At 46.3% G+C, this 25,703-nt stretch overlaps 1 protein-coding gene across 1 annotated transcript in view; it reads right to left on the reverse strand.

The window, feature by feature from the left end:
- The window catches only part of ADAMTS17 (ADAM metallopeptidase with thrombospondin type 1 motif 17), a 239,517-nt gene that overhangs the window by 24,187 nt on the left and 189,627 nt on the right, over positions 1 to 25,703 (reverse strand). The window contains exons 18-19 of the mRNA XM_033099930.1: positions 24,132 to 24,291; positions 21,461 to 21,596 (exon numbers count right to left, since the gene is read on the reverse strand). Of these exons, the coding sequence (XP_032955821.1) occupies positions 21,461 to 21,596; positions 24,132 to 24,291 (296 nt within the window). The remainder of the gene's footprint in view (positions 1 to 21,460; positions 21,597 to 24,131; positions 24,292 to 25,703) is intronic.

Consider the following 25,703-nt stretch of genomic DNA (forward strand, 5'->3'; position numbering starts at 1 on the left):
TGTGCCAGCGCTGGGTCACATATAGTCAACCTGCTGTATCACCTAGTATCTGGATTGACTCGGGTCTTTAGCAGGCACATCACAGAACAAACCAGGTTCTGTCCCCCTGCCCCCCAACTCATCGACTTCACAGACTGCCCACTCCTCTTCAGGGATGGGTCTCACGGAGGCAGTGTGGTTCGATTGCATCCTCAACTTCGGCTCCGGCACACTGGAGAGATACTGTATACTAAACACTGCTGGCTAATGAAACCACCAGAAGTTCCCTGTAAAAAGTTACAGAGGGACACATCCATGATAAAATATTCATGCCCTTGATTTCACTTCCCAGAACGATTCAAACATCCCAACCACATGGAGTCACAGCAGATGCTAGGCACATGTTCTTCAGGCAAGCGAATAAGAGACACCAATTAGTGTCAATTAAGTCCTCAATAAATTATGTACCGGAGCTCTTCGGCCACTCAGCCCTGACTCGCTTGCTGGGCCAAAATCAGTGAACCTGGTCCAACCCTATTTAGAAACTTTGGATTGCTTTGGATAATTCATGTTCTGAGTAAATTGCACACAGCCTTGGCATGAGAGGAACTAATGAATACCAGAACCACTTTCGATTGAAAATAATAATTTGTTAATAATTTGAATAGCTAATGAGCTACAGAAACCATGTCCCTGCGTCCTCCCTGCAGAAAGGAAAGGCATTTATTTTATTTCTGGCTTTCCTAAGTCTGGGGCATTGAATCGCCCTGTACACTTTTGAGATTTTTTTTATTCAGCAAGTATCCTGTCAGGATGACGTTTTCACTAGAACACTGCTGCTTTTCCTTAATTAAATAAAAACAAAAACCAGTTTCCTTCGTATCTGTTCAGCCAAAGTGTTTCTATCGGATTGGGCTGGAGGGATTTCCCACCAAGAGGGACATACCAGACCGGCCGCCCCCCTCCACCCCGCCCCACCCCATGTCCCCACCTTCAAGAAAAGATGCTTCTACATCACGTCTTGTTGTGCTGAGTTTTGTGACATCTTTGCCCTCCTCCTCCAAGTGTTTCAGAGTGTAAATTTTTACTTTTGGATGGACAAAAGAAAATTTAGAAAATTGGAGAGAATATCCCACCCTCTGGTGAAATACCTGGGGTCACTCAGAGTCTATCCTTTTCTCTCCTTTCACCCCCAAAGGTCTGGTCACCTCTTGCTGTGGATGATTCATGTCTGAGCTTTATTCTTAGCTCTCGGGAAGAGCAGTTTCTCAAAAGAGCCGTGTGCTTGCTGAGGACCCAACAAATGTTTTTTTGGAACTTAATTGAATTCCATGGTTGTCAATGAAGAAAATAGAGAAGGGACCCGCAGTTTCTAAAATGATCTTCGTTCTGGCCTCCAGGGGCATCTCTGTCTATACTTTCACACATTTTAGGAATCGCTTCTATAGCCATATGTTTTATGTACTTAGTTAGAAATTACAAATATAATTCATGCACATTGTAGAAAATCTGGAAGGTGTGTACAAACATAAAGCAAGAGAACCGAAGAACACACATAATCCTAGCCTTTTTTTCCCACACTTATTTTCTTTAACCTTTATGTCATACCGTAAACAAATCATTTTGTATTTTGCTTATTTCACTCTTTGATAGCAGAAGCAAAAATCTTTTCTCACAAGTGACTGCTTTGATGCTTGCGTAACACCCATCCTATAGATAGAGCCAAGTTACTTACCTAGTACATAGTTGTTGGACATTTGGATAGTTGCCAATTTTGCCCCTGTTTTGGATGATTTCCAAAGGGAAGAAATTGAAGTCCTGGATCCAAGGTGATGCATGATGCGTTCAAAAGGCCAGACGGGACTGCTCGGAACTATGCATAATGGGTGACATCTGCTTCACTGGCCTACTGAAGCCCCAGAATAGGCATTTCTTGCTCTCTAGGTGCTTTATTCCCATCTCTTTATCCCCTTTACCCCCATCTCTGACTTTGAACATACCCAGCGAGGCAATGTTTTGGTAGCATGCAGCCTTAACAAATACGTGTTCCAGTTTAAGTTGACCGGCTTCAAGTCAACAAGTAGTAAGAACAATACAAAACGGACCCTCTTGTAGGCAGATGCTATGTGCTTTCGTCGTCTCTTGCTTCCCAATTGGATGAAGAAAGGGAGACTCCTGGGAAGTGACTTGCTCAGAATCACACAGCCAGTGAGAGGCAAGGGGAGCTCTCCCTGCATAGTCCACCCAGCTCTGGTGTGATGCAACACAGCTACTGCTTTCTGGTACCTCGACATCCCTGCACACAAATTCCAGGAGGGCATCTGTCCCCGTGGCCCCAGACACAGGCTCTTCCCACAGAGCTGGAGCTGCCTTGTTTCTCCGTCAGCCTTTCCCAACCAAAGGCATCTGGAACAAAGAGGAACCTCTTCATCTGAGGTGAGCCTCAACTGGACACACATCGCACACAGCAGGCGCTCAGCTACATCTTGTTCAATAAGTGAACGAAGGAACAGCTTCAAACGCTCAGGCTACGTTGAATATCAGTGGAAACCCTCGGGTCCCCCCACTTTTGAGTTACTGCCAGATATGGGTGCCTGTATCCTGTATATTTTTGTTTCTAGGTAGAGGCGACTTTTGCACTTAAATAAATTATTATCAATTTCTAACTTTATTGCTTTGCGATCGCAGAGTATTGTTTGTACTATTTCCATGTCTTTGAACCTACTGACGTTTTCTTTGCGACCAAATACATGATCAGATTTTGTGAAGGTTCTAGGTGCACTTGAGAAAAAGGTGCATTCTCTATTATTGGGGTGCAGTGCTCAATACATATATCTTCCCTTATTCATTATGTAGTTTAGGTCGTCTATATCCTTCCTTATTTTCTATCCACTTGCCACTTGATCTGTCTTATATTGAAAGTGATGCATTAATGTCTCCTATGCCAAAGAAGTTTCTATTACAGAGGGTGCAAAAAAAATGTGTACACATTTTAAGAAAGAAAAAACTGTATTAATATATACTGATAACAAAAGATGAATACAAGTCACGTTTGACTTCTCCAATTACAAGAGGCGCTCAGAGTGGTTCCCATCAGTGTCCAGACACGTCTGACGACGGTGAACTACTGCTTGAGCAACGTTGACCACAGTGTTAACATCTCTTAACATGTATATACATTTTTTTTGGCACCCCTCCCCCCGGCCCCCAGTATATCTCCTTGCATCTCCTGTGGTTTAGGATTTACGACTATTTCCGGGGTAACTGGGGCACAAATATTCATAGCTATTACATCTTCATTGTTAAATATTTCTGGGTCCGCCTTTGCTTTACTTGTAGCTCTACAACTAAACATATTAAATGTTCACCATCAGCCCTTTTACCAAAGTGTCCCCCAGTTATCTCTTGGTTAGATGAAGAGCATCCTATCATAAAGTGATTGGCACATTATAGCCTGAGGGCCAAGTCCCTTGTTTTTTGTAAATAAAGTTTTATTAGAACACAGCCCTGCCCACTTGCTTATATATTGTCTGTCTATGGCTGCTTTTGTGCTGCAACAATAGAGGTGAGTGGTTATGACAGAGATCATATGGCTTGCAGAGCTAAAATATTTAACATCTTCCCTCTCTAGGAAAAGTTTGTGGGGCCTTGCTCTAGAAGATTCCTCCAGAAGGGCACATGGGTAGAATATCCTCAGCTCCTGCATATTTAAAACTGGTTTTCTAAAGCCTTGATACGCGAAGGACAGTTTTGCTAGCTATAAAACCCTCAGTGCCACATTTTCCTTCCTGGTCTGCTGTGCTGTCGTGACCCCACAGACAGCTAGGAGTCTCTGTGTCACCCACAGAAACCACAAGTGTGACGGAAGAGAGAAAGAGCAGTGTGGCTGCCCCGTTTTGGGATGAGCCCTGCCACTTAACAGCCATACGTGTCTGTGGACCTGATTCCATGGTCGGCCCCGCCAGAGTCCTACCAGAGTAGTCATGACAGGCTGACTAACTCCACAGGTAGGGCCGCAGACAGACCCAGGGACCTCCTTGGATGTAGGCAGAGGATGCCGGGATCCAGCTGCAGCTCCATGGTGACGGGCCATCAGACTGCTCCTGTTTTCCAGGTTCACCCATAGTGCTATTACAGAGACCTGCTAAGGGCTCTGCAGACCTGACTTGCACCCCCAGGGACAGTCTATCAGGCACGGGCTGTTCTCATTAAACCCTCCCTCATTTGGAGCAAGCACGCAGCCTTCCTTTCAAACATGCACACACAAACCATTGGTCTAAATCATTGATCTGTCCTCCAGGTGTGCCAGGGGATGACAGCAGGCTGAGACTGCATTCCGGGGACCTGCCCATTTATCCATTTGGGATCCTGGGACCCACTCTCAGACTACTGACTCTTCTCTCATTGGCCATGATGTCTTAGATCACCAGCAGAGCCTTGGAGGTGACATCTGTGGAGTTCTGTAGTCGCTTACATTGGATTTCCTTCTGAAACGGAGCTTTGCACACGTCTAAAAAAGCATGATGATAACAGTGATCATAAAAACGACATATTTAGCACTTACTGTGTGCCCGGAACTGTCTAAGCAACTTGTTTCTATTAACTCATCTAATTCTCATGACAGCCCTTATGAGGTGAGTATTCTCTGTATCCCCCGTTTTACAGAGGCTGAGTGGCCTGGTTGAGGTCCTCCCGTGGCAATTGTGAAGTTAGGATGGGAACCCAGCAGCTGAGTCCTTGTTCTTGAACTTGGACACACACTGTTTCCTGGGTTCATGCTGTACCTTCTCCAAGACACTCTTGGCCGCGAGGCTTCGTGAGCTTTCTTCTCCCCATACCGGTTCTAATCCCGTTCTCCCGGTTCCAAAGCAACAGTGGGTTGGAGCAGCATTTTGGCCTTACCGGGCTTATCCTCCCCAGTTTTTCTTACTTTGGAGTTTACTTTAATAGACAACAAAACGCCTTCTTGGTTGTAAGCAGGGCTCGGCTTGCAGGCCTCTCCCTGCCTGGCCCATGCTGCCTGCTGAGCTCTTCATCCTCTACTTGGCCTTGACACATGCTGCTTTCCCTGGTGTTCTTAGGCCTTCACACCTGCCTCACCCACAGCTGTCAGGTAACCCCATGGTCCTGTGTCAGTCCCCTGTCTTATGTCTTGTTGGGTCTGTCCATGATTACGGGGTCACAACCGACTGTTCCAGAATTCCGTCTACCTGCTGAGCTGTAGCGACACCTTCTTTAGTGAAGGGATCGGAATGAGCTCTCCTTTGACCTTTATGTTTTCTGTTTTCTCAAAGCCGAGGGGCGTGCTTAACCTTGCTCAGAGTTCTCTTTCCTGATGGTGTGGCAAACTGAAAATGGCACGGTCAGTCATTGTTCCCAGGTTTTCATCACTGTCACACCTTCCTCCTTCCTGGTTTGTCAGAATTAAAGTCAGAGCCTTGGGTCCTTTTCCCAGCATCCTTTATCTTTTCAGAGAAGAGCGGTGGGGATGCCTTGTCCACGAACTTTGGTGACCCGCTGCCTGCGCCTCCATTTCCATCTCCCCATCTCCAGTGGCCCTCTCCCCTCAAAGGTCTGGGCTCTGGGCCTTCTAGTCCCAGAAGATGAGATAACTGACAACCTTTCCTTCCTGGATTAGCCACACACTCTCTTTCCACTGGTGGATTTCTGCGTATGCCATGGAGTTCAAGTCACAGGACTCAATCCCCCAAACCTCATGGTTCTCACCATACTTCCTTTTTAAAAATGTATTTTATTTCTTTCATTGTTCAATTACCGTTTTCACCAGACTTCTCAAGTTAAAATTTTAAGTAATTTTTTTTACCACACGAGGTGGACCAGTATCATCCGAGAACTTGTTGGAAGCGCAGATCCCAGGCCCGTCCCTAGATCTATTGAATCAGAAACTCTGGGAGGCGGCCCGGTAAGCTACGGGTTAACAAGACCCCAGGGGATGCTGGCACAGTAGAACCACTGCCTATGATGTGCAAATAATCACCCGAGGCCCACGTCTTGTTTCTGACTAGCTGTCTGAGAACGGCTGGACTTCAGGTCACCCTGTGTCGTCCTTGGCAACTCACGGGGCAGGTGCAGCTGAAATTTTTCCCCCCTCCTGTGCTCAAGATATGTATAAAGCTCTTTCCAAGTGTCCAGGGAGCGGATTAGGAGTCTCAGAAGGGAAAACACGGCGGAGCCCGCGCCTGGTGTGTGTGGGCCAGCACACATGCGTTACCTCCACGGTGCTAATTTCTGCCCTTAATGCCGTAAAGGGATTCCTCTTGGAAATTACGTGTTTCTATTTCACCAGGCTCCTTCCTTCGGTGGTATTTAATTCCAAACACTGGTTAGCAGGCAGAAAGCAGGCAGGATCCGGCATTCTACATCCATCCCCATCAAACTTAGCGTCATTACTCTTACTCCAAACCATCTTTCCAGCCTGGTTTGTAACGAGCCACCTGGGCACACCACATCTGCAAAGCTTCCAGTCACACACCGAGCCCGTAACCCAATCGTGGGGTTTGAATGACATGGAAACACTTTCATAATCCTTTTTCCTCCGCAAGTCCTACCCCCGTCCTGCCGATAATATTATCTGAAGTTCACAAACGTAGCGCTCAGAAACATTCATGAGGTTAGAAATGAATCACTCGAGACCTTCCTGCTGTTTCAATTTACCCTGAAATACATATATAAATTATATAAACTTGTTCTGCGGAGAAAGGGAACCTTAGCATACACTAGGACCTTACCCTAATCTTGTATTACCTGAAAAATACCAGCAGAGGTTATTTAAATTATGTAGTTATACACTGTATGAAAAGTGTATATGTGTGTGCGTGTGTAGTGTCTTAAGAAACGATGAATAATCCACAAAATGCTGGGGTCCAACAGCTGGCTGATGTTTGTCATTAATACAGATTTGTAGCTGAGCAATGACGATGGTTTTGGCTAGCATTCACCTAGTGCTTACTCGGGACGGAGGGATTTATAGTCATTACCTCACCTAATCTTCTCAAGACGTCTATGAGCGAGGTTAACTTCCCAATCTATACAGTAACCACCCCCCACCCCTTGTATTACTGTCCCTTGGTAATACGGAGAGACAGCATTTCACTCATTTTCTGATTCGTTACCAAGCCGAACGCGGCGTTTGCCTTGGTGCCTCTGCATTATAAGGATATAATGATCTTCCGTTCCCAAGTCCAAGACAAATCAATTTCAACAAAGATCAGAGTAAAGCACGACTAGGTGAAGGAAGACTTGAAGAGATTTCTGCAGGAACTGATGCGGAGAGAGTAGAATGAGAAGGAAGGGCTACTGGGTTGAGCTGTGGGTTCAGGGTTAAATCAAAGTCAGAGTCGGGTCAAGGTCAAGTCAAGGTGGCCTGTGGGACATGGCCTAAAGTTCACCACAGACTGCACTGAGGGAAGGTGAATGATTTAACGGGACAATCAAACACACACCAGGGTCCCAAAGCAGCTTCTGACCTCCTAATGGAGCACCTGTCCAGGCCAGATATTTGCCCCCCAATGGGTAAATGCTCATGGCGCTAGAATGAAGCCGCATTTCAACACAATGCCACTGACCAGGGAAATGAAGAATTCTGAGAGGCACTTTCCCACTTCCAGTGTTAAATAACCCACGTGTTCAAATGCCTTACTACCCCTCCTAAGCTCTGGACGCTGATGGGCACTGGAGAGACAGCAGTACACCCAAACTCCCAATGCCCACTTGGCACACAGTGGGCCCTCTTCAAGTATTTGCTGAATGAATAGGGTATTGAAGGGTCCTTGCCCTCGTGGAGAACAGAATAAGAAAAAGATGGGGAACAATGAACAAAGGAATAAACAGAGCTATACAGATTATTATAACAGAGGTGTCCTGCTTACACGTGGCATTTGGCCCTGGTGAATTCATGGTTTGGCCACACACTGGAGGTGTCAGAGGCTATGGGTTTGATCCTTAAAGGGGCAGGTTTAGCTCCGTACCCAGAAAATCTCAGACCTGGGACACAGATGCCCTTTCACCAGTCCAGTCCCTGTAACCTGTGCCACTGCTCAGCAGAGAGAGAGCGTGAGGGTCCCTTCCCAGTGTCTCTGAGCCTGACATCAGCCAGCTGGGGGTCAAGAGTGAGTTGCCTTGCTATTCAGAAGACAGCAGCCCTGCCAGCACCTCTCCCTGCCCCCAATGTTTGGCACACACGCAGGCCTCCTGGGAAATCACCTTCTTATTTGAACCTCTTGTCTTAGGTGGCTGAATTCCTGAATTTTCATTCCTTTTCCAGCATGGGTCCCGATAACACAAAGAACAAGCCAGAAAGTTGACCGACTATATAGCATTTAGTGAAATTTCTCTCCTGTTTAATTTCAAAACTTCCAGCCTCTGGCTGTGTGTTTCGCAGAGAAGGAGCCACCGCAGCTCCTTCTCAACCCCGCTCTGAGCCCAAGTCCAATCTAATGCCATCTGCTGACTCCATTTGTCCGGAGTTCTTTTTCATGCCATGACAGAAGCAGCTTATACTGTTTCTTAAATGAGACCGGTGTAGCAGAAAGTCTGTAAGATTTAAAGTAGAAACATCTTGGTTTGAGTTCTACTTGCTCCGGGTATGACCTTGGGTAAGTTACTTCACAACTAAGTGCCTCAAAGTCTTCATCTGTAAAAGGGGGTGACCACACGAATTTCCCAGCCCGTCTCTCTTCTCTCCTTACTGCTGACATGCAGGAACGGACCGGCCCATTTCCACCCATCCTTGGATTTCTGCCACCTCCAGAATTTACATCTTATCAAGAAGAACACAAGTTCTCAGGTTTAAGATTCTCTGTTTTTACAATAAATTCATGTTCAAATATTCCTTTGAAGAAGAAGAAAAAAAAAAGTTGCTCTGGGATTTATAGGAACCACCTGAATTCTCGGTGGGGAAGCAGAAGGACAAGTGGCGAGAGCCGAACCCTCAGCTGATGACGTCACCGGACCCGGCGACATCTCTTTTCCGTCATGACACCCGATCAGGTTACACTCCAGGAACTGGCACTTGTGTCGGTACAATTTAGGACTTAAAAGAACCAGAAGAAGCCTGGATTGGGTAGCAGGTTGTACCCCACCCAGTCAGAAAGCGTTTGGAAAAAAACTCTCATGCTTTGAGAATCATATAGCTGCTGATGTTGAAAAGTTCACGTCCAAGAGTAACATTCCCCTTGGGCTGCCTTTCTTACCAGGATAGAGGAATTTTCCAGTGCAGTCGCCCTCCTGCTTATAGACTTGCCGGCTCTCACCCTCGCTGGACAGTGCCTGTTGGATGGTGGCATTTCCTTGCCTCAGTTTGGTCACGACATGAACATGTCTCCACGTGTTTAGGTGTCTGCCATTTTCACCTGCCCAGCACTCTTCCTTCTTCTGGTAAGAACACCGTGGTATTCCTTTGTGTGTCTACACCGCATCCCTACAGAGCATGTGAGCCAAGCCAGGCCAGTCAGACCTCCTGGTGGAGCGGCTCCTGGAGGGAGCACCTGCAGAGCCTGTCCCCTGGAGCTGGCGCCAAGATGCACTCCCCAAGACCTGCTTTCCAGCCTGGGAGCTACTCCATCCACATCCTTTCTCTATACGCTTATCTTTTCGGTTCATTTTCAGATTCAGGACCTGTTGCCTGGGATCAAAAAACCCTCATCGGCTACACTTCCTGACTAGCATTCTGCTTCATTAACGACAAAGCCCCATGAGCTTTAGAAGGCGGTAGTCCCAGGTCACATCCTTTGCATTTCCATATTATTTCCATGGCCTCAGAGCAGGTGGGAGGCGGGTGGGGCAGGATTTCTGTTGGCAGCCGTGTCCTTAGCTCACTGGGTGGTCTCCTGCCTCCCACCACACTTGATCATCTCTTCGATGGAAAGAAGAGGTCCACTGAATGGATGTTTCTGGCGGAGGCCTTTGGACACTCTGAGCAGTTCACCCTGCAGGGCGGTGGGTCCTCCTGCTGGCAGCACCTGTCTCTAGAAGCTCTAGGAAGACTGTCTTCCAAGATCAAAATTCTCCTGACAGAACGGCGCAAATGTGTGTCGGTGAGGGGCCATGCCGTAACGAGCCCCGTGTGTGTACGCGTGGCCCGCCACTGCCCTTTGGGATGTGACCCGGAGTCCCTCCTCCCTCTGAACTTGCCACAGGCCACACTGTGGGAAGTGCTCTTGTGACCAGCGTCTCTGTGTACACATGGCAGAAGCCTGGCCAGGTGGCCTGTGGGCCCAGGAAGTCCCTGTCATGCAGAGACTAGACACGTGGCCGTCTCTCCAGCACCATGCAACATCCTCCCACCCCCCAGGGGAAGGGGACACCACTACTGGGCTTGAAATGACACCGTGTCACATACCATTGCTACTATCTGAATTGGCATGTGTGACCTTGGCCGACAAGCAGCCACATAGATTTCATTCGCAAACCCTTTCCTTTGACACCAGCTACTCTCTAAGACCCAGGCTCTCAGGGAGGGTCCCCAGCAGAACTGGGGCAAGGCCATGGGTGGCTTCAGATGCCATGACTCCCTCCACCCATTTCCCATCCTGTCCCCTCACAGGCCCAATACCTACTTGTCATCCTTAATTCCTCCAGGATTAAAAGCTCTCTCAGAAAAGGACCCCATACCCCACCCAAGAGAAGGTTAAAAAGGTAAAATGCCTTCCCTGCCAGGGCAACGTCTTGGCTCGCCCAAGAAATCCTTCATTCTCTTCCTTCCCTGACACCATGCCCCTTTCGCCTCACAGTGCAGGCACGCAGAGCTGGAAGGCCACGTGGAGCAGGAGAAGCTGGCCTGTCCCCCAGCTAATGCTCTTGTGCCCAGGGGGACCCGAGAATAATGCTGTGAACCGTGGGGAAACCCCACGCCCTTGAGATATTTGTAAAGACCACCCTCCCCCGAGGCGCTGAAGCTCAGGCTTCAGAAGTCCAAGTCTGAACAAATGCAGACCTTGCCTCAATGGTCAGAAATAATCCAACGTTCACGCCGCTGGCTCTCCCAGGCGCCCCTCTGAGGCTTACGGATCCTGCCCGTGTGGGGTCTTTAAGGAAAATCCAAGTGGTTTCTCAGGAAGGAACCAGTGCAAAATGCTGCCCCAAGGGATGCACTCAGTTACTTGAACAATTCGGTACTAACTCTGGGCTATTTCTGGGGTCTACACATTCCTCCGCAGAGAATGATCCCGTCTTTGTATGAAGGTGTCCTGGCCACAGATTCGTCAAGTCCTTATTTCAGTGGTCTCAACGGTGCGTAAGGTCTGCTCCTTCTTCTCCTGACAGTTCTGTGCTGGGATTTAGGGCAGAGCTACCATGGATGAGGAGAAAGGGACAGACAGGTTTTTCTTCCGGGTTGGATCTGATTCACTAGGGTGAGCTGCGGCCACCAGAACAGGCGGGTCTGCGTGGCCTAGAAGAGTCCCTGGAGTAGAGGGTCCCTGGTGCCAGAGACTGGCCTCCCTTTTCAGTTTCCAAAGCCCTTTCTCATCTTGTCCAGCAATTACCTTCACGAGGTACACGGGGTAGGGGATGCTACTTGCGACGTGGTAGGATACGGTATAAATATCAAAAAGAAATGACCACGTAAATAAAGAGGTCACCCAATGGAATTGTTATTCTCTTCACGTTATGGATGCACAAACCACTGCTCAGAGAGACACATGTGCCCCCTTCACTCCCACTGAGTTCCCCTCCCCCACCAGTGAGAGACATGAAAAGCACCAGTGGGGTGGAGGGTGGTCCCTGCCTCCTGATTGCAAACCTGGCCTGCCTACTTGGGTGGCCCCTCCAATTTGATGCCAGGGTGTGGCTTTTTGGTGAGGCCACAAGGATGACGGCTGGCACGGGGAGAACGACTTTCAGCGTCCGTTGCCAGTGTGTTTGGGGAGTGGCAGCTATGTTGGTTATTAGGAAAGCCTTCTAGAGGAAAGGCAAGGAGGACACGGGGAGGCCTGGGAGGCAGCCGAGGGGAAAGATGAACTCAAACAGGACCAACTGGAGGGTGACTGACTGCACCCTCCAACTGACCATTAAATTCTTTGTCCTAAGAAACCACCAGAGGTAGTGGGAGAGGACAGACAAGATCGGGAGCCCAGACATGATAGGGTGGCTATTAAAATCAGATCCAGTGATACTTTGAGAGGAGAGGAGACACTTTAGACATTCTGGCCGAGGTTCTTGGCTGTCCTGAGCTCCCGGTGTGTTCTAACCTACCTGGGCTCTAGGTGGGGGCCAGCCTGCCAGCCTCTGTGCTCGTAGGAACCTGCCAGGAGCCTCTGGTTAGAATCCCAAGCGCCTGCTTCTTTGTGTATTTAATAGCTTCCTTGAGAGATAACTCATAGACCACACCATTCAACCATCTAAAGTGGACAATTCAATGCCTTTACCACACTCTAGAATACTGACATTGTGCTGAAAAGAAACTCTGTAGCCTTTAGCTATCAATTTCATTTCTTGCTTCCTCTCACTCTTTCTCAGCCCTACCCAACCACCACATGGTTCATATATTAGGTTGGTGCAAAAGTAATAGCGGTTTTTGCGATAATTTTTAACCTTTTAAACGGCAATTACTTTCGCACCACCCTAATATGTTGTAGCATGTATCAGTATCCAATTCCTTTTTATGGCTGAATAATAGTCCATTGTATGGAGAGGCCACATTTTGCTTTGTCCATTCTTCAGTGGACAAACATCTGCCATGCTTCTTCTACCTTTTGGCTCTTATACATAATGATGCTGTCAACATCTGTTATCAGGGTCACAGTGGCCTCTTAGAATGAGTTGGGACGTGTTCCCCTCTCTTTTATTTTTTTAGGGAGAGTTCGTGAAGGATTGGAGTTACTTCTGCTTTAAGTACTCGGTAGAATTCATAAGTGAAGACTTCTGGTTCTGGGCTTTTCTTTGTGGGCAGTGTTTTGATTAGCAATTCCATCCCTTTACTTGTTACAGGTCTACTCAGATTTTCTATTTCTTCTTTATTCAGTTTTGATAATTTGCAACTTTCTAGGAGTTTGCCCATTTCATGTTAGTTATTTAATTTACTGGCATACAACTGCTCATAGTATTCCTTTACAGTCTTTTTTTTTTTTTTCTGCAAGGTCTGTAGTAATGTCCCCTCTTTCACTTCTGATTTTAGTAATTTGAGTCTTCTTTTTTGTTTGTTGGTCAATTTAGCTAAACATTTGTCAATTTTTGTTCTCTTGTTCTTGTCAATAATCAATTTTGGTTTCACTGATTTTTCTCTATTGGTTTTCTATTCTCTGTTTCATCAATTTCTGTTCTATCTTTATTATCCCTCTCTCTGCTTATTTTAGGTTTAGTTGGTCTTCTTTTCCAATGTCTTAATGTGGAAGGTTAGTTATTTATTTAAACTATTTCTTCTTTTTTAATATAGATGATTACAGCTATAACTTGTTCCCTAAGGACTGCTTTAGCTGCATTTCCTAAGCTTTGGCAAGTTGTGTCTTCATTTTTATTCATCTTACAGTATTTACTAAATTCCCTTATGATTTTTCTTTGACCTGGTGGTTATTTAGGACTGTTTTGTTTAATTTCCACATATTTGTGAATTTCCAAAATTTCTTTCTGTTGTTGATGTCTAATTTTATTCCATTACGGTCTGAGAATATACTTTGCATTATTTCAGTCCTTTTACATTTGTTGAGATTTATTTAATGGCCTAGAATATGGTGTATCCTGGAGAATGTTTCACATGCACATAAGAAGAATGTGTATTTTGCTGCTGTTGGGCGGAGTGCTTTATAGATAGCTGTTAGGTCTAGTAGATTTATAATGTTGTTCAAATCTTACATTTCCTTATTGATTTTTTTCTAGTTTGAAAAATCCATTATTGAAAGTTGGGTATTAAAGGCTCTAACTATCATTGTTGAACTATTTTTCTCTTCATTTTGTCAGATTTTGCTCTGTGTATTTTAGAGCTCTGTCATTAGGTATATATATGTTTATAACTGTTATATCTTTGATGAATTTCCCTTTTAGCATTATAAAATGTTCCTTTTTAACTCTAGAAACTTTGTTTTAAAATCCATTTTGTGTGATATTCATATAGGCATTTTTTGCTTTTTTTCAGTTTCTGTTTGGATGGTATGCCTTTTTTCCATCCTTTTACTTTCAATGTCTTTGTATATAAATATGCAGCTGTAAGAAGAAAATAATAATTCTTGCCTAGGATAAATTGCTTGTATCTGTGGACTATTCATTCTTGTAGGGGATTCCAGCCAGCACAAGCTCTACCAGCAGTAGCCTGCAGTAGCCCCCAAGGGAAAGGACTGTTCTGGAGGCTTCCACGGAGCACATCCCAAGCTCATTTCTGAAATACCCCTAGAGAGTCTGTAAGTTAGGAAGCCCCCATTGTCCACCCTTATTGGAGAGCCTGTCCTTCTGTGGACTGATGTTTTTTTCCCAGAACCTGGAGAATACATATTTCCCCTTCATTTCTGATGCATCATTGATCTTCATTGTTTTTGTTGCTCAGACCGAGTGTCAACTTTTCCAGTTACTTTTTCTTTCCTGTAATTGTGACCTAAAAATCAAATGCAAACATTGAGCAAATGCTCACTGCTCTTTATATTTTATTACTCAGAAAAATCAGGAAGGGAGCAGATTTCTTCATTGGTCCCAAGGTCATTGTAGAATGATCAATGGGAGAGATGTTCAAATGATCAAAGGGTTAAGGATGGAGAAAAAGAAGAAAACAGAAGTTAAAAATTCACGACAACACTGAAATGCTTTCTCTTTCTCCATCTGGAACGTTTCCTAATTTAGACAAACAAGGACAGGCTTCCAAACTTTGCTGTTTCATTTCAATACAAGTGAGGTTCTGGAATTTGGGTAGCGTTGGAAAATATTCTGGAATTCCATGAAATTTCTCCTCACCATCCGCATACCACACATAAGGTATGGTGCTGGTCACCACTGTTTCCTTGGTTACTTTTTCTGTGTTGCATATGGCTTATGGGGCGCTGCTTATCCCAGGCCTATGGCCATATGTCCCGATGTCTGGCGAGTGGCCAACCCTGAGAGAGGGAAGCCCCTCTGGAGATCCCCAGACTCTCCCTGTTGACCTAGAGGAATGCACAACCCCAGGCTTTGCCCTCCCTGTCTGTGAGTGGTCCTGAGTCTTGGGCTACTGTTCTGCCACCTGGGCGGTGAAAGAGGGAAGTACAAGGGTGACCTCCTCTACCTTCCCATATCCAAGTCATGCTGGGTAGAAGAGCGACGATGAGATTTATCTATTTTATTTCAAAGGAAAGAAACGCTTTCAGTTTCAGACTAGGTAGAAATGGATTCAACAATGGTATATGTTCAGATTTTGGCTGTGCCTAAGGTGCACATGTTGTACGCTTCATTCTTAAGTCATGATCTCATACACATTTACACACACACACACACACACACACGGAACATGCTTTCATAAAAACATGAGGGATTCCATTCAATTTTAACCCAAAACAAGGCAATCCTGGTTAAGATATTTGAGCAAAGAGGACAAATTTAAAATCCAAACACATTTCCTTACGGATGACGATTCAATTCCATTGCCAGTAAGATATTTAATATTCTTTTCTGAATCACCCTAATGCAATATACAGTACAGTATGTACTGCCTGGAGGAAGTTCAGTTCATAAATACTATAGACAAATATCTAATCACTTGGAATGGACTTTTTGAGTGGCCAGTAAGCTCTAAAAGTCTGCAAAAACATTAAAATCTGCTGGAGCATGAGCTCTGCGTTCCAGAACGAGCCCAGGTCCCGCCACCGCCCACTTCCTTGCTCCATGACTATTTGGGGAGGGCACCGAGGGTTACTCTTCAGAGGCCAGATGATGGTGGGGCCTCTTCCCTATAGGCCGTGGTCAGCAAGGTGAAGGTCGCTGGCCGCAGTCATAACAGCTGAGCTGATCTGTGATTTCTGCTTCTCCTGCCAGTGGCGGGACCAGGTCTGCCGATGTGTTTGCACTGGTGTGCAAGATGCTGGAGAGAAGCCATCTGCTCTGTGTGTCAGATTCCAGACTCCATCTGGTTATGGCAGGGTTTGGGAGAAGTATCCACAGAGCTCAGGGCAGGATTAGAATAAAGAGGTGCTAATGGCATACAATCGGGAAGGTAAAGGAAACTGCCGGGAACTCGATGGAAAAAGAGGGTTGAAGAAAATTAAAGGGAGATCAGGGGAAATAAAGGAAAATATAAGGGAAAAAGACAAACATCTCTGCTGTTTCAAAGGTCAAAGAGTAACAATAATATAGGAAGGCTCTTTCGCCTTGCCAGATTCAACAGTGAGCTGCATTTTGGCTTCTTTCTTCGAGTTGACACCATCAGGCTCTTGGGTTCTTCTTCCAGGTCACAGTGCCTGTGCCCCACTCCTCCCGCCTCACCTAGAGCTGCCATTTGTTCCCCACATCTCCGACCCACACCCCTTTATTCAGGTTCAGTTTTTACCTGTGGATTAAATCTCTTTCTGATTACCTAGAATTCATTTTCTAAGTTCAATCTCTTCACTTTTCTTTACTTACTAGCCTATGTCCATCAGTCTTAAGAAAGACTCACGACGACTAGATCATGCTACACAATAATTCAAGTTTCATTGTCCAAACATGTGGGGGTATATATGTATATATAGAATATCGGGACATAATACCAGGGGTGCCAAAAATGTATACAAGTGGACACTTTGGTCAACGTTGCTCAAGCAGTAGTTCGCTGTCATCAGAAGTATCTGGACGCTGATGGGAACCACTCTGAGCACCTCTTGTCATTGCAGAAGTCACATGTGACTTGTATTCATCTTTTGTTATCGGTATATATTGAGTATTACAATTTTAATACAGTTTTCCTTTCTTAAAATGTGTGTACATTTTTTTGCCACCCTCTATATATACCTATGTATGTGTATATTTTATAAGTATATGTTTGTGTATAAATAAATAAAACTAGGATTTGAACAGTTTTAAAATCTATCAGATCACACATTCCTTTAACCGAACAATAAGTAGTCTTTGATGAGCCGTGGTACTTCATGTATCACTTTTGGGTGGTCACTTCATAAGTTACACAAATGTCTAAGCACTATGCTGTACACCTGAAATTAATATTGAATGTCAACTGGAATTGAAAAATTTAAAAATTGAAAATTAAAACAATTTAAAAAAAGAAACTGTACACAATCAGATGGTTCAAAATAAATAAACCAACAAACAAAACCAGCCTAAAGCAGGCATACACAGGCATTTCTTTTCTAGGCTCTGAAGCAACTCTCAGGGGCTGTCTTCTCTTTTACCAAGTTTCCTTTCTCCTCTGCTTTTGGAAATTCCACTCATTCGTTAAGTTAGATCCACATGACTTTACAGAGTTGGGAAGGGAATGGAAGGCAGTGGGACAGAAAGGAGAATGGTGGGGACGGGAAAACCTAATATTTATCACGTTACCTGAGAGCAAAGCCTTGTCTGTCTGTCTCACCTCTAAATACCTTGGTACCTAGAACAGGGCCTGGAGAAGGGGAAAGTACTCAGTAAAGACGTGGAATGAATGAAATTACTGACATTGTACTGTGTGCTCAGGGCCATGCTGGATGCTTTTAAAAAGAGGACTGAACAACTGGGCAATATTACCATACGACCCAGCAATCCCTCCCCTGGGTATCCACACCAAAAATATGAAAACATTTATCCGTAAAGATATATGTGCTCCGATGTTCATTGCAGCTTAATTTGCGGTGGTCGAGACCTGGAAACAATCAGTGTCCTTCAATAGATGATTGGATATCAAGAAGATGTGGTCTATATGTACAATGGAATACTATTCTACCATAAGAAAAGATGAAATACTGCCATTTGTGACAACATGGATGGATCTTGAGATTATTATGACAAACAAAATATATCAGACAGAAAAAGTCGAGAACCATACGATTTTACTGATATGTGGGATGTAAAACTGAAAGCAACAAAGGAAGAAAACAAATAAATAAAGAAACAAAAACTCATAGACACAGACAATACCATGTGTCCCCGAAAATAAAACCTCACCGGAAAATAAGCTCTAGCATGATTTTTCAGGATGACTCTCCCTGAACATAAGCCCTAATGCGTCTTTTGGAGCAAACCTTAATATTTTTGGTCTTATTTTTGGGGAGAACACGGTAGTTTAGTGGTTACCAGAGGGAAAGCAGGAAGGGAGGATGGGAGATGAGGATAAACAGGATCAACTATATGGTGATGGAAGGAGAACTGACTCTGGGTGGTGAACACACAATGTGATATACAGATGAGGTATTATAGAATTGTACACTTGAAACCTATGTAACTTGACTACCCACTGTCACCCCAATAAACTTTAATGAAAAAAAAAAGTAAATACGGCAACATGCCCCCTTTTGTATAATAAGAGAATGCACTCCATGAGGCAGCACCTTCAGACCTCAGGTTCATGCTGAAATTATGGTCCCAGCAGGTCAGTGGGCAAAACAAGAGTACGTAACAACCTAAGCCTGGGCCATTAAACGCTCCCCCCCCACCCCCCCACCGCTCAAGGGCCAAGCCTGGCCTGAAGATTGTTTCTGTGCAGCCCAGGGGCTAAGAACGGCTTGGACATATTTTTTGTTTTTTAAATATTGGGGAACAGTGTGTCTCTCCAGGGCCCATCAGCTCCAAGTCGTTGTCCTTCAATCTAGTTGTGGAGGGCACAGCCCAGCTCCAAGTCCAGTCATAGTTTTCAATCTTTAGTTACAAGGGGTGCAGCCCACCATCCCATGCGGGAATCGAACCCGCAATCTCGTTTTGGGTTCTAACAACTGAGCCATCTGGCTCGTGCTCTAACAACTGAGCCATCTGGCCACCCTTCCAGAAGCTCAGCGGCAGCTTGTTGTCTTCAATCTAGATTTGGAGGGCACAACTCACTGGCCCATGCGGGAATCGAACCGGCAACGCTGTTGTTCAGAATTCACGCTCTAACCAACTGAGCCACCCAGCTGCCCTAACTTTGACATTTTTAAAAGGATTATAAAACAAAGAAAAGTAGACATCAGAGACCATATGTGGCCTGCAAAGCCCAGAGTATTTACTATCTAGCCCTTTACAGGAAAAAGCGTGCTCACCCTTGTTCTAAGGATACACTAAGAATGTGCTCTGTTGTTATTAATACTTTTAGTCTAAAGCGTGTTTGGCTTGAACTTGTATTCAAACATAATGAGACTGCAGGACTAGGGTCATGGCATTCTAGGATCATATACACACCTTCAATGTTCTTTACTCAAGCTTAGAGCAGCCCCAAAGCACTCATTTATAGAGTATCCACCTTTGTTAACTCGTGCTTGTTTATGTGACTTTTTTCTTGGTGTTTTCCTACATGATTTTCTGGTTAGAGTTTTGCAGTTCAACGACGTCCCCTGCTAGAAGATCTGTGGGTGGTAAAACCATAAAGGGGCTATATTCGCCCACTTGGGGTAATGATCAGAGGGCTTTGCTATGGAGCTTTGAATGCATCTGGAATCTAGTTGAAACACTCAAGATGTGAACTGGTTACCTCTCTTCTACCTTTCACTAAATCTGGGAAATTTTTGGTCCTTGTGTCTTCAGTGATTATTTTCTCTTCCAGTCTTCTTTTCTTCTCCTTCTGTGACTCCAATTATCCTTATGTGAAAATGGTTCATATTGTACCACAGGTCACTGTGTCTCCATCATTGTCAACCATCTTTTCTTTCCATTTTCTAGATTGGATATTTTCCACTCTTCTATCTTCAAGTTCACTGATCTTTTTTTTCCATCCTCTCCAGTCTGCTGTTAGACCCAATGAATGACTTTTTTTTTTTTTTTTAAATTTCAGATATTGTATTTTTCAGACTTAAAATCTGGTTCTTTTCCAGAATATTTCATTTTTTTCGGCTTAGATTTCCTCTGTGCTCATTGATTACGACCATATTTTTTGTTATGTCTTTGAGCATAATTGTTAATAGCTGCTTTGAAATTCTTGTCTACCAACCCCAACGTAAGTGTCATCTTGGAGTCAGTTTCCATTAACTAACTGCCTTCTCTTGTGAGTATGTGTCACATTTTTCTGTTTCTTTGTCTGTCTAAAAATTTTGGATTGTATCCTGAACACTGCGAATGCTATGTCGATCTACAGCAGTGCTGTTCAATAGAAATAAAATGTGAGCCCTCTACGTGACTTTAATTTTCTGCTATCCACGTTAAAAGAGAAACAGGTGAAAATGTTAACCACAGAAATATTACATTTTCCCAATATCTCCAAAGTATTATTTCAACAGGTACTCAATATTAAAAATAATGAACATATTTTACAATCTCTTTCTAATCATGTCACAAGAACCAGGCCATCTCTGCTTTCAGGAGAAGTGACTATGGACTGTCTGATCTTTGAGTCTACACAGTGGCAAGTCCTTCCTTCTTTGGCCCCATATGTGTGACTGATTGATTGATTGATCAACTGATGAGTTCGTGGATTACTGCTCATGCCCAAGACGCTCAAGAAGCTGGCAAAACTGAGCTGTTCCTCGAGGCCTTCAGCATCAGGGTAGAATTTAACTCTTAATGTGCTAAGGAACACAGACAATGAAGGAAACAAGTCTCACCTTCTCAGTTTCCCTCCTGTCTTCCCTCTCTCACACACATTTTACCAGCTTCACAAAGCAAAGGGAGGAGGCATAAAAAAACAAATACTTTGTGAAATGTTTTGCACCAGGCAAGTAGCACACGTTGAGCTTACGAAACCCCAACACAGCCTCTTTACAAAAGGTAAACATGCCTCAACCTGACACACAGAACCACAAAACACAAACCAAGCACCTCAAACCTAGAGCAGAACCCAATATAATAGAGTCTATGCAAATAGTTCTATATGCTAATAGTTCTATGCAAAATCCTGCTAAAATGTGATAGAAATAAGGAGTCTTAACTGATGACTGCATCTCACACAACTTATCTCAGCTGACAGCCCAAGAGAATTCGCTTCATGGCACGTGAGAAACACGGCCGTGAGAGCTGGAGCTGGGAACAGAAGGTCTGATGGATTCCAAAGACTGAACACCGAGACCTGTACTTACTAGCGTCCATTTCAGCTACCGACACAGGCTGACCACACCACTAACCTGTGCGCAGTTACTTCCTCAGGGGTACTCCCACTCTGACGCTGATTTCCTTTTTCTTCAAGACAAAGTAACTTGGGGCATTGACATGGACCATTTGAAAGTGTATGACAATGGCTAGTGTTTCTCCATGAGATGTTCCCCACAGCTGGTGTCCCATAAGATGCCCTCCAGCTAGCATTGTACATTTCCATCAGAGTTCTGGCTTAGCAGCCAGAGATGCAGTATTTTGAGCAGGCACAATTCACGCAGGAACATGGCCCAGAGTGGTACTACGGTATTGACTGTGTGTCACCAACCCCACTCGTGGGGGTGGCTGTCCCCACCCTGGAGGGCCTATGCATGAGAACGCAGTCCCTTACCGTGACTGGCATGGGTGTGAGTTGCACCTTCGGACCTGGGGCTCTGGACGGCTTGCTGGAGGGCAGTGACTGTCGTTCACCAGAGTCGTCGTCTTGTTCACAATTTGCGTGCAGGACACAATGGTTCTGCGTTCCCCTGGAAACCAAAACCCAGGAAACTGAGGGCCTGTAGCTGCGCACACCTGGGAAAGCCCCATTCATGCTGATGGAGGAGCGTTCAGGTGCGTTTCGATCGGTTTGTCATATAAGTGACTGATTGGTCACCAGGGAGGGAGAACCATAACCTTAGTGGTGAGGGTGTGTAAGACACGCTTAGGGCAGTACGGGGCAGGAGAAAAATTCTAGAATAAGATCAGAAAGAGGCAACACCTCAGATCATCTGTGTCCTTGGACAGCTAGGGATTCACTGGGGCCAAAGTTCTGATTTGGGTCTTTTAATTTCCGCCCACGATTGCAAATGTGTTCATTTGATGTTTCAAGTCTATGGAGGTCCGGTCTTGATTAAATACCCATACATCAGCTCTCACCAGAGATCGTGGCTTCCTATTATGGAATTTCTACTTGCTGGGGAGAAGTGAGAACTAGGGAGGCTGATCCGAAGGACACACAGAGAATGCCTCCTCCAGGCAGGCATCCTAGCGCCCAGCTGAGGACTCGTCTAGCCAGCCAACTGCTACTTGTGCCTAAGTCACCTGCACTTGGGGAAGTTGCACTAACCTGTCCCCCTGGCTGGATGCGATCATTTTCTTGGGTGTTCCCAAAGCCCCATACCCACTGCTGGGCCCTGGCTCTGCCAAGGAGGCAAAGGATTGGGAGCTAGGTGGGTGGGCTCTGGAGCCAGGCTGTCTGGGTTCAGACTCGGCTCAATCACGATCACCGGGATTGTAGTATCACCAGTAAGCCACCACGCTTCTGTGCCTCAATTTCCCCTACCGGACTGGTTCACTGAACCTCCCTGTGCCTTAGGGTTCTTCAGGGATGGTCAAAATGAACAGATACATGCAAAGGTCTCAGAGCAGAGCCTGGCAGGGGGTTAACTCTCCATGTTAGCTCTATTCCTGTTGTGATTATTATTTGGTGGCAATAAAAGAGTAACAGGATGTCAAGCACAACTATTTGGACCCCGGACTCCTGCTTGGTCTGTCTCCTGGGGAATCTGTCATGTAGGGATCACTCAATGTTACGGAGTCCTGAGCGCCACTGCCAGCGCCCTCTGTCCACAGCTGCAGCCTTGTGTGGTACAGAAAGCATGGGGGCACCTCAAGGCAGATTTCAGTTTTGGCTGCAGGTCTGACAGCTGTGTCAGGGAGCTGGGAGTCATAGGCGCCCTAAAAGGATGCTCCTGGGACAGCAGTGACAGAGCAGCTCTCCCCTTGCCCCCAGCCGAGGGGAGCCTGCTCACTGTTTCATTTGGACCATGCTTGTTTGTAGTGAGTTGCCCAAGAGGAAAGACTAGTGCAATCAGGGATTCAGGCGTTGGCTGGATTTGGAGGTTGGAGGGCCCTCAGCAGAGGGACAGCTGAGGGACAGGGGACTCTCAGGGAGAGGTGCAGAGTGGAAGGATGGCGGGGCTGATGGTGGCATCCTAGGGCTGTGCCCACTGCCATGAGGCTGCTTGAGGCAGTGAGGCTGCGTACCCAAGACATGCACGAGAGAGAAGGAATTCACAGTTGACCGTGGCCCAGTCATGCTATGGCTATAATTCCTGCCCATCAGAAATGGGGCCAGTCACTTAAATGGCAAACAATCTTCTACACACTGGCTACCTGACGAATGTCATCTTAGTGGTGGGCAGGGCTGGGCATGGGTGGGGTGGTGCCCGGGTTCCACCCTGCCCATCTCACTCTCGGGGTGGGCAACCCAGAGGACAATACATCCTTCTGTCTGAACTCTGTGCCCATCAAAATCCACCCACCCTGTGTCCCACCTCCCACAACCCCACGGTGGGTCCTGTCAGGGCGAGAACCACATTGTACTGAGGAGCTGCCGGCTAAGAGTTCCAAATGGCTTCCTAGAACAAAACAGTAATGAACAGTGGCTTTTGTTCACATTGATTTTTGCAGGGTGACAATCTCCTCCCTGCAGCGGGCGTGAGGGTGGATGATCTTATTTCAGAGGGGAGAAAATTCAGGTAGAGAGAGGGTAAGTCATTTAGTAAAATATGGCAGCAAATCATGAAGCCAGGACCCATGTCCCAGATGTCTCACGGGACGTGTAGGACGTTTTCTTTCCATTGCATCCTGTAGCAGGGTCACCATGGCTAAGAGGAAAGAGTATTTGGGGGCAGAAACACCTGCTGGAGCCCCGCCACCAAGCGGCAACAGATGGTGGGCTGCTCTGTTGATTCCCAGGGTCACCTGTCATATATGCCTACGACGTAGCCGGACATCGGCCAAACCCCTACTCACAGATCAGAGTCGGGGGCCCGTGCACAGGCAGCCCGGCTGTGTAGGCACAGCAACAACGTGTCAGAGTCTGGAAGACTCTGTCCAAGCATTCTGCATAGAGATTTGCAGTTGGACCTGGTTAAGTTCCTGTGGAAATGCAGGGTACGTGGCCAGCCTGTCCCATGCTCTGGGCACTGGCCACAGAGCAACTTGATTTCACTTCCTCCCTTGGCAAGCCCCCTTCCCCCGCCCCCCACGACGAGACCACCGAGCCCTGCGCTCACCTCCACCACACTGCACGCTGCAGCCTTCCCAGCCGCTGTGGGTCCAGATGAACAGCGAGTCCTGAGGCTTCTCTGGTTCACTCTGATTCTCAGCCGTGGAGTTGACAGGAATCGTGTATTCGTAATGAATGCCGTAATTCTGGTCATGAAATAACAGCACCTGGATGGGTGGCGGAAGCAAAAGCCATTGTGAAAGCGCGCTTTGCTGAGGGTGCAGGCGGAGCCTACCCGGGAGAACCAGGTCTCAGCTGGGCTGCAGAACAGTTCGGTCTCGGGGAGCTCCTTTCCTTTCAGTGTTGGGTTCCACACAGAAACTCAACACTGGGCGGGAGCGTATGTAAATCGTCAGCAGGGAGCTCTGCTCTTTCCTTCTGGAGAGAGGATGGTTCAGAGGAGGAATTTGGGGATGAGCAAGTTTGTGGGTTCTAACTGCACTTTTCCTGGAGGAGGACTCATGCCCGCAAACTCACCCACGTAGCTGCCCTTGCAGACGAGAAAGACACAGACACACTTCCTTTACCCAGAAGGGCATCTGAGCATTACTCTAGTTCTTTGAAAATGAACATCCCTCTTCATTCCCGTCATCAGCCATCGCCATGTGTAAAGCGAGTTCAAGGGCAAACACTGCCCACTGCAGGAAAAGCTGTGGCCCTCTGTTTGGGAGTCCAAGGATGCGTGAGCCTTCCCACGGCATAGGAGCTAGGATAACGCTGATGCCCACAGCGGGGGAGAGGCCTGGCTCAGGGCTTAAAGCTCACAGTGAGGGGTGGGGAGCCATCCTTCAGCTTGGGGACCAGGGGGTCTGAAATCCTGCTGAGTGAGCAGATGGATGGGTCCACTCTTTGTTTGGTGATGCATGTGACACGCCCTATAAGGACAGAGGGACTCTACCGGTTTGATCTGTCTACACAAATGGTGCAAATTAACGGTACAAAACACGCCCTCCTGTCGGCGCTGAAAGTAGCCTGGCTGTGGGTGACGTGTCCTCAGGCGAGGCTTGGAACCAGTGGGTCCTCCTGGGTCCAAGCAGCTAGCAAGTTCACTTCCAGCCCGGGAGCCCGGGAGAGCAGGCCAGCAGCAGCTAAAGGCGGAATGTACAGGCCCACCTGATCCGACTTGGGGAAAGCCAGATGGGAAGTGTGCCAGACATGGGGGGAGGCATCTTCCCTCCCCAGCATGCCCCAGCCTCCAAGGACTTGGGGTCAGAGTGGGGGTGGGGGGCTTAGAGCAGCCCAAACTGCATATACATCCACTTCTCCAAGAAATAGACTTGCAGCAATGCATTTGGAAAAATGCCTCCAATTTAACAAACAAAAACTCTTTAAAAGAGATCTTTATTATCTCAGTATGGGAATAAGACTAGTGAATCATGAATCCATATGAAACCAATTTCATGCAATTTTGCAGCCACGTATAATTGGTGTGTATGTTCATAACTGATTTCAAATGTGGGTCCCCAGGGCTCTCGGGATGCTCCTGACCCTGCAAGCAGTGTGTCCACCCTGGTTTGGGGACAGTGGAACTCTCTCTGCAGGCACCTCTTGTTTCTAGGTTTAAAAACTTGAAGTAACC

This window comes from Rhinolophus ferrumequinum, chromosome 28 (assembly GCF_004115265.2).
Source record: "Rhinolophus ferrumequinum isolate MPI-CBG mRhiFer1 chromosome 28, mRhiFer1_v1.p, whole genome shotgun sequence".
NCBI lineage: Eukaryota > Metazoa > Chordata > Mammalia > Chiroptera > Rhinolophidae > Rhinolophus > Rhinolophus ferrumequinum.